Below are 14,292 nucleotides of genomic sequence, written 5' to 3'. Positions count from 1 at the left end.
AAAACGCGTCAGCGCGTTGTCCACTGCCAGCATTTCCAGGCAGTTGATATGTTGGAGCTTCTCCCGTTCTGACCACTGGCCGAAGAACGGTCTGCCCTCGAGCAGCGCTCCCCATCCCGAGGTGGAGGCGTCTGTCGACACCACTTTCACTCTCGAGGAAGTCCCCAGGCTTACACCTGATTGGTACCAGTCGCTCGCTTCCCAAGGTTTCAGAGCTGCAACACAGCTCTGATTGACCTTGAGACGCAGCTGACCGGATGTCCATGCTCTGCGCGGTACTCGCGCTTTCAACCAGAACTGCAGAGGGCGCATGCGGAGCAGGCCCAGCTGAAGAACTGAAGATGCTGAGGCCATGAGACCGAGCATCCTTTGAAAACCCCTGAGCGGGATGATCGCGCCGCAGCGGAAAGAGCTCGCTGCGCGCTGAATGTCTAGCACGCGCTGTGATGACAGCCGCGCTATCATAGACTGCGAGTCCAGAACTGTGCCCAGAAACGATATCGTTTGACTGGGGTTCAGACAGCTCTTCGCCCAATTGACTCTGAGACCAAGATTCTCGAGGTGATCGAGTAAAATGGCCCTGTGCTCCACGAGCTTTGATCGTGATAGAGCTAGAATCAGCCAGTCGTCCAAATAGTTCAGCACTCGCATGCCTCGAAGTCTGAGAGGTGCGAGCGCTGCGTCCATGCACCTCGTAAACGTACGGGGTGCTAGGGACAAGCCGAACGGCAGGACTGTGTACTGGTATGCCTGGCCCTCGAAGGCGAATCTCAAATATCGCCTGTGACGTGACGCTATTTGTATTTGAAAATACGCGTCCTTCAGATCTATCGACATAAACCAGTCTCCTCGGCGAATATGCGCGAGGATTTTTCTGGTCGTGAGCATTTTGAAACTGCGTTTCGCCAATGCTTTGTTCAGCTGTCTTAGATCCAGTATGGGTCTGAAACCCCCGTCTTTTTTGGGAACCAGGAAGTATCTGCTGTACAGCCCCCCTTCGCTTTGAGCCTGAGATAAAGGCTCTATAGCCCCTTTGCTCATCAGTTTTGATATTTCGGCACGAAGTAGGTGTGCTACTTCTGAATTCACCGTAGTTTCGACGTGCGCTGTGAAGCGGCGAGGACGTCGACAAAACTGTAGCGAGTAGCCTCTCTTTATAATGTCTAGCACCCATTCCGAAACCCCTGAAAGCGCTGCCCACGCGTCTGCGTGGTTGGCTAAGGGCTGGATGCGAAGCGCGCTCTGGTCGCTGGGCGACAGAAGCGCTTCGGTGTGCTGTAACATAGGCGTGATGCCTGTGGCATTCGAGGCGGGGAGCGCGCTGATCACAGTGGGCAGAACGCTCGCTCTCGACCCCGCTACGGTGCTTAACCGAGTGAGGGAGGGCTGAGCGAGTTCCGTAGGACTCATGATGTCTGTGAGTAAGTGTGGGCGCGGTGGAGCGGGCACATTTACTGCATTGGGCGCGCTGTCTGTCTGAACAGAGCGAGCGCGCACAGGTTTCGTTTTTACAGAAACCGTGTGACATGCATAACATAGTGTTTGTGGGCACTGGGTAGTGGGCACGTTTGCTATGTTGAGTGCGCAATCGACCTGAGTCGATTTTATGAGCGCGAGCCCTGTGTGAAGGGCTGTGCTTGTGTGTAGGGATGGGCACTGAGGAGTGGGCATCGGCTCTACATTTATAGCACCATCGGCCGTGGCCGGGACACCAGAAAATACACTCTTTACAGGATTTATCTGGGTAGCCGTGAAAACGGCTTTTGTGTGCAGGCAAGCGGGCAACTGTACGGGCTTGCGCATTGCAGAATACGCTGAGACAGTCGCAATTCCTGGAACTGAAACAGCGGTGCGCTTTGGTGAGAGTCCGGCCGCAGTGGGACTCAAACACGGCGCTTTCCTAGGCATGCTAGGATGTCTTCGGGGCTTCCGGTTTTACCGCAATCCTCGGCCGTGGCCCACGCGGAGCGGGGCGGCGGCTGGTCGAGCGAGAGCGGGGTCTCGAGCTGCGTTCCTGTCGGCGTTGCGATGAAGCAGCGGGAGGCGGAGGCGGAGGCTGAGAGCTCTGAGCAGTCGGTTTAGCACGACCCGCTGCAGAGCTGGAGCGCTTCGGGAGGAAGTGCTTAAAGGCTTGTGACGCTTTCTGAGCCTCGGCGAATCTCTCTACAAACTCGTTGACAGAGGATCCAAAGAGGCCGGCAGAAGACAGCGGGGCGTCGAGGAACGCGGCGCGCTCAGACTCAGACATCTCCGAGAGCATCAGCCATAGATGTCTCTCAGCGACAGTGGTGGAAGCCATACACCGTCCAATGGCCTGTGCAGCAGACTTAGTAGCGCGGAGAGAAAGGTCCGAAGCGCTACGCAGGTCCGTGAGGCAGATTGCGTCAGGTCCCATCTCATCCAGCTTACGGAGGAGATCACCCTGGAAAATCTGCAGCGTGGCCATCGTGTGTAGTGCAGACGCAGCCTGCCCAGCGGCGGAGAAAATTCGCGCGAGCAGTGTTGACGTCGTGCGGCAGGCTTTGGATGGTAGTACCGGTTTCGTCCGCCGTCCAGCAGAGGGCGGACAAAGGTGGGTTGCTATCGCCTGTTCAACCGGCGTAAGTGAATGGTAGCCTCTGTTTTTAGCATCGTCGAGGGTGGCGAATGCTGGTGACACAGACGGACGGGTTCGTGCTGAGAAGGGAGCGCTCCAAGCTTTCGCAACTTCTTCGTGAAGCTCAGGAAGAAAAAGGAGCGTGCTTGGACTCAGGTGAAGTGCGCTCACCAGGAAGGAAGCAACCATCCAGCCGGGTGTGAGAGGGGAGTTCCGGAGCGGACCACTCGAGGCCGAGGCTCGCCGCGGCCAGCGTGAGTACGCGCATCAGTTCCCTCTCGATGTTAGCTCTCTTGTTAGGCTTATGAGCAGGAAGCGCGAGATCCACAGAGCTCGCCCAGTCTTCGCTGCCCGAGGCTAACAGAGAACACGTGTCATCCTCCCCCGACGCGGCTTTAGAATCGTCCTCCTCGAATGAAGCGGCGGCAGACCGCGGCCGCTGTGCATCAGGAAGTGATTCAGGCGAAGCCGGTGAAGCAGGCGGGCGAACCGGCGAGCTTGGTCGGGCTGGAGAAGGCTCAGGGACCCGCTGAGCGCGGCGCTTTTTACGGCGTGGCAGCACAGCGGGAGGTGCAGGCTCGGAGAAAAATGCTAGGCGAGTCCTCAGAGTCACCATCGGTATTAGCTCGCAGTGAGGGCAGCCGCCGTCAGCGAGCGCTGCATGATCTTCACCCAGGCAGGAGACGCAGATGACATGGCGATCTCCCTCGCTGAGTGGGGCTCGGCACGAGCCGCAGGAAGGCATCTTTAGAAAGACGCTAGCTCTTTTAGTAGTGTGTGTCGCAGAGCGAGCACACACACACACACAAAGAACAGAGAAGGCAGAAAGGATATAGGCGCCGGATAGCGCAGCTGGAACGGCAGTCGAAGGCGGCGTGGGCCAGCAGCTTCTGAAGTGGCTCGTCCCGCTGAAGTGCTTTCTCAGACGGCGTGGCTTCTTCCGTGATCCAACGATGCGTGAGCTTCGCTGAAGAGATGAAAAATCAGTGAATCAGCCTTTTTCGAGCTCATTTTATAGGGCTAGGCCACACCCGTTTCGGCGGGAAGTGGCACGGAGGGCGCGAAGGCCGTCTCGCCCATGGCTGTGTGCTGCTGCAACGCGCTTTACAACAATGCAAAATTATAGGATAATTTTTTGGCTTCAGTATTTCGTGGAAAAGAGGTTTTCCCCATAGCGTTTTTCAAACGCAGTACGAGAGACCTCTCGTAAGAGAACTATAGTTTTTCATGCTGATAAGAGGACCGATGGCTAAATTTGTGCACTTAAACTTTATTTCTGTGGTTGTGTTGTTCAATAAATCACTTGTATCACTTCTTATTACTTAACTTAGATTTTATGAGATGGAAAAAAAAAGAAAAGGAAACAAACATATCGGCAAAAAAATAATAAAATAAATCGGCATCATATATCGCCCAGAGAAAAACCCATATCAGTTGACCTCTAGTCAGGAAGGGCTTACCGAAATGACTGAGTTCAGTTTTGAGAATGAAACCCACCTGTTTGGTCCTCAGTATCTTCTTGTTTCACTCCTAATGTTTCTTCAATCTTTATGTCTTCACTCTCCTCTTTAATCAATGCCATCTTTATAATTAGTGTCATGTGGATCTCTGGAGTTTTTCTGTGTGTTTGGACACTCTGTCCTGTTTAAGATGAGAATAATTAACAGAAATACAAATCCAAACTAAATCACTGGGTGCGTCTCAATCAGCTCTTTAGTTTAGTAGTCAGTACGAGATTTCATTATTTTCAATTTCATGATGACTTTAATGCCCTTCCATGGCCTAATTAATAGGGATGACTTGATACCACTTTTTTATGTCCGATAACAGTACTGCAACCTTGAGTATCTGCCGGCATCTATACTAATTCTATTCCATCTTTTCTCCCCTTTAAAACAACAAATCTGTTAATAATACATTTGTTTGGATGCCCTTTGCGTAACCTAACCATTCCTAACAAACTTAAATATGGAAAACCTAATATTCTACTTCCCCAAAAGGAAATCAAACATTACTCTTTAAAAAAAATCTAAGATTTACTCTTTTAATTCCTTTTATAACTGTTTTAATTTTCCTAGCTTTTATTTTGTGGTTATTTTAATTCTTTTCAGTGTAAAGCACTTTGAATTGCCATGGTGTAGGAAATGTGCTATATAAATAAACTTGCCTTTTTATTTAGACTTTTTCTCTCAAACAGAACATTTAGCAGCATTTTTGACTGGTCAGAGATAGGGGTGGGCAATATACCAGTAGAAATTTGTCAACTGGTAGAGATTTAGGACTATCGTCTCTATCACGGTTATGCTCATGCGATGTTGCTGTGCTGCACGGTCACGAAAGCTCATCGTTTGCATGCGTTTTTAAGCATTATACATACATTTATTTATCATGCTGCCCAGCTTATTTTCACGCAACCTTACATAAACCTCACTGTCCGCTTCAGATGTGTCTGCATCAGGTCAGTAACTAGAGTTGGCATTTTTTCACCCCAGTTGTCTGTTTTTCCTATGTGGAGTAGCATCAAATTAATGAGAGTATAAATCCTTTAGTTTTAACATGCTCATGTGAATAGCTTTTATATACAGTAGTTCTGTTGTGTTTGTTTTATGTTTGTTCTGAGAATAGACATGACTTTTTCCTCACTGGAATTCCTACACAACAACATTTGGGGACAATTTATACTACATTAAGGTAATTCTAAGATGGCATTCTATGCATTTGTCGTATATACTAAAGTCTGTCAATGATTATTAGAGCATCACTCTCAGGCTGAAAAACGCAAGGACCTTATAATTTTGCCAAGTGTGTCGGATGTGTTCAGCGATTAGAATATAAAGCTTACAAAACGCTTATCGTAAACTAGCGCTAAGACCCAGAATCTGCCCTACCTAAATTTACGGCCAGGAGCAGCTACTGCCTAGCAATACTGAGTATCCAGATTGTACAAAGAAACCTACTCCTGAATCTTTCTGTGTGCCTGCAAACTGCACTTGATGTGCAAGCTACTGTCTGTGAGCGTAATGATCAGCACATTAGTTTAGAAGGGCGATTAACAAATAGCGTCAGTTATTTCTTTCCATCTTCTTGAATCCTTTTCAAATGTGTTGCATTTGTAAATGCTTGTGTTATCGACACATGCTTTGTGGAGGCACTTGTTGCTGGGAGCATGTCAGTCTCTCTCTTTTTTTGAGCCATGCACGGTGATGACAGTAAGATTCACAGAAAGATTCAGGAGCAGTTTGTTTGAGTTCTCCTCCATGTTGCTTCCATGCCACTTACTAGATGGTGAAGAATCTCGCGACTAATTTTCTATATGCATTTTCATCCCAGATGACCTACGATTTGGGCTTTCGCACCGGAGGAACCATTTCACAGTTTCACAGGAGTAATGGCAGAAGTACCCGGATTTTGGCCTGTTCGCACCGCAGGAACTAGGAACGATTTTAGTTCTAGGAACTCCTTTTGGAGGAACTAATTTAGCTCCTACTTCAGAGTCGGGTCTAAACCAGCACTATAGGAACTACCAGTGACACTAGTGTACGCTGATTGGTCGAACGCACGCGAAACACCAGCACCCGCCATTTAAAAAACAAAACAAAACTGTGAACACAGATTATAGCCTATATCTTTACTCCAGAAACTAACTCTACGAACATGGAAAACAGTGATAAATGAGCCTCTTAACATTTACGCTGAGGAGAAAATACAAACGCAACTTTGAGGAAACCAAGCAAAACACGATTATGTATTTCTGCTCAGCTAGCAACACTGGACATCAACCACATGGCAAACGCTAATACTTTTTTCATATACCGTCTACTTTCTTTTTATAATAGTTCTATTAACGTATTAGACAGGACTGTTAACTAATCATAAACGAATGAAGATGAACAATGGGAGCACTGTGTGCTCAGGCTCTGGCATTCTCAACGCCATCAAAATAAAAGTCACAACAATAAGCTCAGCTTATGTCACTTCAGAGTTCCTACTGGCGATGCGAATGCAACCAGAAAACGGGAATCATTAGTTCTCTGGGAACCACTCTGGTGGCTAGTTCCTATAACCAAGTTCCTAAAACCTAATATCGAACCGAAAAAATAATATCGGCCTGCCGATAAATCGGTCGGGCTCTAGTAATAAAATGCCATGATGCCATCACAATGCGTAATGACGTAATGAAAGTTACGTTTCTTGGTTTTCCTCTCTGTGTTTGCCATGATTTTGCAATCGATGAATATTAACTTGTGGGCATTTCACAGACTATTTATGGGCAACTATGGGCGTGACATGAAGCCGCAAAAGCTGCGCTACATTTAGAATTTATTGTGATTTATTAAGGGAAAACTGCGTAGGATGTGCGTGCACACGGTTTTATAAATCCGAATATTTCTGTGCGTACGCACGTCCTATGTTTCATCCGTATGCCACTTCTGACGCAAATCCTACGCAAAGTTTTATAAATGAGGCCCCTGAACTTTTAAAATTAGCCTGCCAAATGTAGTCAATTTGATTCAAACATGATAATTAGGCCATATTTTTGACTTGATTTAAACCAGTTAATTTACATTAAAAAAATTTCATTGTACATTTTTTGTTGAGCAAAATAAAATCTAATTAAATGATTTTAAGTAAAAACATTTAATTTCATAGAATCACCTTGACTTAACACCAACCAACAATTTTTTTTACTGGTTAGATCAAGACCATTGAGGGTAGTCAAAGGTATGACATTTTCACTCAGGTTTCCAGGTTTCCAAGTAAAAAAAAAATAATGGTTGGCACATTTATTTGTAAGATAACAGCCTGGACAGCTGTGCTGAATTCATGTTCAATGTCGGTCATGTGACAACACTGTAGCAATCTACCTTAAAAAAAAAAAAATGTTGTATACTATTTCACACACTATTCTACAAAATAAATAGTAAATAGTACTGGGCAGTAAGTTAGTGTGGGATTTTGAAAACAGCCTAACGTTATGTGTTTATGTCTATGTTTTTCACAGCTGTGTCGTAAGCGATTCGAAACAGTCAATTACCTGAAGTTAAATAATCTCCTTTTCTCACATTACTACTCGCCAGAGCCTGGATTCGTGATTATGATTCACGATATAGAGAACGAACTGAGACGCACCTTTCCTGTTACTTAAGATACTCACAAAAATAAAACATCCCTTAATGTTAGATAAAGCAGTACAACATTACATTCAATAATACTTAATTATTTTACATTGATATAAAACAGTTTGCATTGATTTAAACGCCTTAAATGCTTCAAACACAAACCTTTTTTCTGTCAACAGATGCAGGAGCGCGACGCATCCTTATGACGTCGTACCACATGACCAAAATAAAAGTCCTGTCAACTTGCTCTGTCTTAAATCACAAAACTTTACAGAAATGTACATACACATATAATATTAAGAACCAATCATGAAAGATTGTGAGATTTTGTCTAAAAGTCAAAACTGTAATGTTTGGGTGCAAAAACCATTTATACATTAGTCCTACCTATATTAAAATGCAAATAGTGATAAATGGGGTTTACGTGTTAAAAAGAGTGTATGAGTTCAGAAAGAAGAGTTCATACATGTGTCAAATGAAACGAATACGTGTGAGTGTATATTTTCTAATATAAAAATGTGGACATAAAAGGTTAATTTAAGTCTAAAAATACTTGCAAATAGATGTAAATATGTCTGAAATGACGATCTTCCAAGAATCAGAAGTAAATAAATAAAAGAAGCTATTAAACTGTTAGGTAATGTTATTAATTTGATACCAAAAAGTATTGATAATAAGTTCAGTCTAATGTGGAGTATTTCTCAGATTTTGTTTTTGTTTTTTTTGTGAAATAAATGTAGTAATTTAATAGTAATTTAAGTTTACAATATCAGTTTGTGTGAGTTGCTAAAGGACATAGGCTTATTTGGGGACATAAAAGCAGAGCCTTCCACACAAACACACACACACACACACACTGCCATTCAAATGTTCAGGATTGGTATGTTTTTTTTAAGGTTTTTAAAAGAAGTCTCTTGGGCTTACCAAGGCTGCACTTATTTGATTAAAAATACAAAATAAACAGTAATATTGTGAAATATTATTACAATTTAATTGTAAATCCTGTTTTTTTTTTATATATATATATATTTTAAAATGTATTTTTTTTCCTGTGTTGGCAAAGCTGAATTTTCAGCATTATTACTCCAGTCTTCAGTGTCACATGATCCTTCAGGAAAAATTCTAATATGCTGATTTGCTATAAAAAAATTCAAAAAAAAAATTCAAAAAAAAAAAAAAACATTTATTGTTGAAATGTTGAAAACAGCTGTGTACAATTTTTGCCAGGATAACAAGTTAAATAAGAATAAGAAGTTCAAAAGAAGGGCATTTACCGTATATACCCGACTATAAGACGACCCTGAATATAAGACGACCCCCCCATTTTCCAGACTTATTTTTGGGACAAAAGGACATTTTTGTGGAAAAAAATCTGGATTTAACAGAAAATAATTGTATTTGAAAATTGCAGTGATAATTCATTCTCTCTCTTCCAGCGTGTGTGCGCACGCACCTCTCTGTCTCTGTCTCTCTCTCGCTCTGCGTCTCGCGCGCGCACCTCTCTCTCTCTCTCTCTCTCTCTCTCTCTCTCTCTCTCTCTCTCTCTCTCTCTCTCGCTCTCTCGCTCGCTCGCTCGCTCGCTCTGCTTCTCGCGCGCACCTCTCTCTCTCGCTCGCTCTGCGTCTCGCATGGCAGAGGGGAGCAGCGTTTTAATTCAGTTAAACACAGATATTATGTTGCTTCTCTAATTTTACATGCAAGTATAGCCGAAATCATTTGTCTTAATGGGTCGCGTTTCAGTCACTATTTCATATTAATTCCGTTGTTCCTTCTCCCTTTCCCCCCGCGATTTTGTCTATATCGCGAATATAAGACGACCCCCCATTTTTCAGCCTATTTTTAGGACAAAAAACCTCATCTTATATTCGGGTATATACGTATCTTTTGATTTGATAGGTGATACGTAACAAAGAACAGTTTTCTGTTCAAACAACTTCTCATCCCTGAATTACTTTAAATGTGAAATCTGATCAAAATACTAAAATGCAACTTGTAAAATCATATAAAAAAATTATAAAGGGTGATTAGTCAATGTAGTAATAATATCAAGTAAGGGGGTGTGTGTGTGTGTGTGTGCGTGCGTGCATGCGTGCATAGGTCTCATCCTTGGCTTACTCTTAACTCATCTCTGGTGATATGCAACAAAGCACTGGTTTTTGTTGTTCAAACAAAGGAACATCTTCCCATCTCCACATTTGGAACATCGCCAACGCAACACTCCACTTTTGCACAAGTTGCACCTCCCTCTCTGAGTGCCAAATGTAGGCCAGTGTCCAACGCCATCATATCGGACTTCCTGGGTGGGGTGGAGAACTCGGGGGTTGGGACGACGGACTTGTGGCTTGTGCTTTGCACCTGGGGGTCGGCCAACCCTGGCAGGTACCTTATCAGCTCCCTTCAACGTAGCTGCCACCGACAGACGGAACTTCTTCAAGGGCATCGGTTTCTGTTTGAGAATGCTGCAGTCCCTTTTGTAGATAAGCCATGCATTCACAATGCTCACATCGATGATGTACCCAAACAATGGCAGGTACCAGCGCCGGGACTTCATTGGTGTTTTATAGAGGTGCACAAGCATATCGGAGAGATCAATGCCCCCCATGGCTCCCCATGGCTTGATTGTATGCCAGGACGATGGATGGGCAGGGGACGTCGACCTTCTGTTGCGCCTCCTTTGTGTATCTCTTCACTGAAGACAGTGGCTCCACCCCATAAGCATTGCTCAGCAAGGTGACACTTGTTGTCGAACCACTTTACTGCAACGACTCCCTCTGATGAACAGAAATCAACAACACCTCGGCCTCGCTTCACCATCTCCTTATCACTCATCAATGTTGCACCACCTGAAAGACATGGAAATTTGTTTTTATGAGTACAGTATGTATCACAATAACACTAATATAATTTCTATAACAAATGGAAGGCATGTGTACAGTATATCTGCATCAGAAGAAAAAATGTATGTGCATGCATGGTTTGATTTGGTTGTGATTGTGTAACTAACATGATTAACATATTTACTGAAAGTGCATTACCTGTGTGATTTACCCTGACGGTACCCACACTTCTCAGTCCCAGGTTGGTGTGCAGCGTCTTCACCAAGTTGAAGCTGGTAAAGTTGTCGTAGAACACCACACTTTGTGTACGATAGTGTTGCAGAGTATTGAGACAACCTTGGCGCCAAGGAGGAGGTCTTCCAAGCCCAGATGTGCATGCTCTTCCTCTTGAATGTTGAAGAATGTTGTGGCCCCTTGGTACAATATGAAGTCATGGATGATGCCAGAGTAGCTGCCCCGACAGAAGATCTTAAACCCCCACTTATCCGGCTTGTTCTGAATGTACTGCCTGAGTTTGCCAGCTCTGGTGCCCTTGTAAGCCACCATAACTTCATCAACACTCTGCCTGTTGGTAGGTGGAATAAGGAGGCATTGTTCTCTGAACATGTCAAAAAGAGGGCGTATCTTATGGAAGCGGTCAGGGCAGCCCTCCGTCTGGAAGTTATCATTGAAGTGGACATATCTTCGGAGCACTTTGAAGCGCTTCACTGACATGGTATCAGCCACTGGTGGGAAGCGTGACTCACAGGCCCAGTAATCTTCCAAAGAGGGAAATTCAAAAACACCCATGTAGAGCAAAACTGACAAGAAAACCTCAATTTCAGCAGCTGTGGTGTTGATGGATGTCCCGGTCTGTTGAACTGAGTACAGGTTGGTATGCTCAGTTATGTGCACAATCATCTGGTCAGTAAAGAGGTTCTTAAAATACAGAAACAGCGTCTGGACCAACTCTGGAAGCTCGAAGACAGGCTCGGGCAGAGTGAAGATTGGAATGTCCTTTTTGACCCATTTGGTCTTTCTGGACTTTGCAGGAGGGGAGGGAGTTTGATTGAGGTCTGAAGATACCTCAACAAGCCTGTTTCTATTCCTTAATTTCTTTGAAGGGGGCGGTAAATCTATACTGCGTGGAGGGACAAAATCTTCATTATCTCCATCGTCTGGAACACTGAGTGCTTCCACTTCTGAGTCACATGGATCAGCGGGTAAAAGTGCAATACTGCTAGAGGTAGATCTGGGGGGGTCCATAAAATGTACGGCAGTCCATTATGTCTGAAAGAGATGGAACATAATAAACATTACTGTACAGTGTCGCAAACTGTGTCTTGAGTAATCAGTACATCTATCCATAATAAATGCACAATTGTCATATTGATAAACTGTTCTCCCAACATACAGGCACATTGTGATTTATTTTAATTTGTTAAGAAAAAATATGCTAATAAATACTCTGTGTACTATGTATGACAAATCGGATAACACACAACCATGAAATTACATAACAAGAGACAGAAAATGTTGAAGTGTGACTGATAAGGTAAGTTTACTGTGCTAAATAAAGCCAAAAATGTCCAACCATCAATTCAATTACAGTCTCATTATCGTGTTATGTTTGTCAGACATGTATTATACTGAGTGACGATCGCGTTGCTGTGCTAATTTAGCTAGCGTCCAGTTCAGTTTACCCTAACTGGGCAACTCAACCGAGCACAACTTTTCTGAGGTAACAGAAAGATACATCTTGTCATCACTTTTATCCCATTCAACAAAAATATAATCATTAGGAAGTCTAGAACATGAAATCCAACCAAAAAATATCTTACCTTAAATTTTAGCATCACTGGCAGCCATTGTTTGAAGAGAGGTCACGACAATACACTTCCGGTTCAGATTCAGCTCGTCTCAGCAACAAATATTTTATTACAACATTGCCACCCAGTGGATATAATTGCCATTACACATTCTATTCAGTGAGAGGAAGAACAAACAGCTAAAACTGGGGTTTGGCGAGTTTTAATTACAGGAATTTGACTGCGAAAAAAGGTCAACCGCACGGTTACAATACACGTTAAAGGGTTAAAGTTGACATGAAATCAAAATTGACCCTATTTACTTTATTAGCGCATATTACTAGTCTTGTGGTGAACAATTAATCTGTGCAAGTTAATACACAGAAAAAAATTGTTTGCCGTGGTAATCTTTAATCAAAATCTGAACTTATTTCCGGTCTGGAATGGCGTTCCTTTTCTGATGACGTCAGTTTGACGGCTTGGGTTGAAATCGCTTAACCACTCCCCTCAAACCGTTAGTCTGCTATGAGCAGAGATTGAGAGGAGGAGCGCTAGAGTAAAACCCTGCCCTCTGTTCATTATTCCGTTTCACTTAGAAATGTGTCACAACACTGGAGAAAAGTCGTTTGCAACTTTCGGTTCATGGGGACTTTAATCCTGGTCCTGGAGACGCACCGCTCTGGGCTGCGTTTTTCAAAAGCATCATGAGCCAAGTTGATCGTAGAGACTATTGGTGGCAATGATTCTATGATCTACTTAAAGCTTCAGTTGGTAACTTTTGTAAAAATTTATTTTTTACATATTTGTTAAAACTGTCATTATTTCCTGACAGTAGAATATGAGACAGATAATCGGTGAAAAAATTAAGCTCCTCAGGCTCCTCCCAGTGGTCCTATTGCCATTTGCAGAAATACACCGCTCCCGGTAAGAAACAACCAATCAGAGCCAGGAGAGTGTCTTAGCAGTGTCAATCAAGCTCGTGTACGCGCTGATCACCCCCCTCTCTCGCACAGTCAGCGCGCACCGTCGTTCAAAATCAAGATAGCCGGTGTGCCGCGCAGCTGTGCTAATGGCGGACAACTAAACAACTAAAACTGGCAATTTCTCGAGTGGCACCTGCTCATACAACAAAGACAGGTAAACAGAAAAAGACGGATGACGATAAACAAGCGCGTCGGAGCCCATTGACTCAGTGTCAAAACTCTAGCCGCATAGCATACAGATAAAATGTCACACACTGTGCAAAGCAACAATTGAAACCTGCTAATTCACTGGCTTGTCATGTTGCTGAAATAATGTACTAGCAAACCTTATTTAGCATTACACATCGCTATAATAATTACTTACATACTGTAACATTACCATTATATTATCTTGCTAGCTATTTATAACTTATAGAAAGAGTGCAACGTTATGAAGTTACATTACATGTATTGCAAAATACGTAATGATTTGAGGACCAAGTTTGTAGTCAAAGTATGGGCAGGCCATAGTCAATGTAAAGCATATTGTTGATGTTTCGTCCCTACCAGTGAATGTGCGATAACTGTTTATCCGCCGTCATCAGTGGCCCTGCATAGTTTACTAGCCTGCGCGTTCACGGCAGGCTCCGTTGTGGGGGAGGAGCTGTGGAGGGAGGGCTGTAGCGCAGCAGAGAGCGAGGGGGAGTGACCTGTAAGCTGTGCTTGTTCAAATTTTCAGGCTAAGTCAACGTTTTCTAAAAGTTCCCTACTGTAGCTTTAAACCTACAATGCTTTTGAGAAAAACAGCCCTGCTCATTCTGCATTTTGTCCCTCTTATCTGACGCACCCAGTTAAGTTCATGGAGAGCCCTCCTAATGAGGTGATGATCTGATAGGGCTGGGGTAAACGATTATTAATTAAACGATTAGTCGGGCGATTATTTTATCGATTAGTCGACTAATCTAACAACTAATTGGAATGAATTACCCT

General features: G+C 43.9%; 1 protein-coding gene across 1 annotated transcript; it reads right to left on the bottom strand.

The window, feature by feature from the left end:
- Window positions 1–9,958: 9,958 nt before the first annotated feature.
- Window positions 9,959–11,807, bottom strand: LOC311082342 (piggyBac transposable element-derived protein 3-like). The gene is made up of 2 exons (XM_084113109.1): window positions 10,752–11,807; window positions 9,959–10,559 (listed from the first exon to the last, which is right to left on the bottom strand). The coding sequence occupies exon 1, from the start codon at window positions 11,796–11,798 to the stop codon at window positions 10,812–10,814; it is 987 nt and encodes a 328-aa protein (XP_083969235.1). The 5' UTR covers window positions 11,799–11,807; the 3' UTR covers window positions 9,959–10,559; window positions 10,752–10,811.
- Window positions 11,808–14,292: the final 2,485 nt, after the last annotated feature.

This window comes from Abramis brama (assembly GCF_963993115.1).
Source record: "Abramis brama genome assembly, chromosome: 4".
Lineage (NCBI taxonomy): Eukaryota > Metazoa > Chordata > Actinopteri > Cypriniformes > Leuciscidae > Abramis > Abramis brama.
Note: the sequence above shows the minus strand (reverse complement) of the source record. Positions and strands in the feature narration are given on the sequence as shown.

What these genes read in the sequence shown, in the direction of transcription:
- LOC311082342 (XM_084113109.1), bottom strand. Translation starts at nt 11,798, where the DNA reads ATGGACCCCCCCAGATCTACCTCTAGCAGTATTGCACTTTTACCCGCT.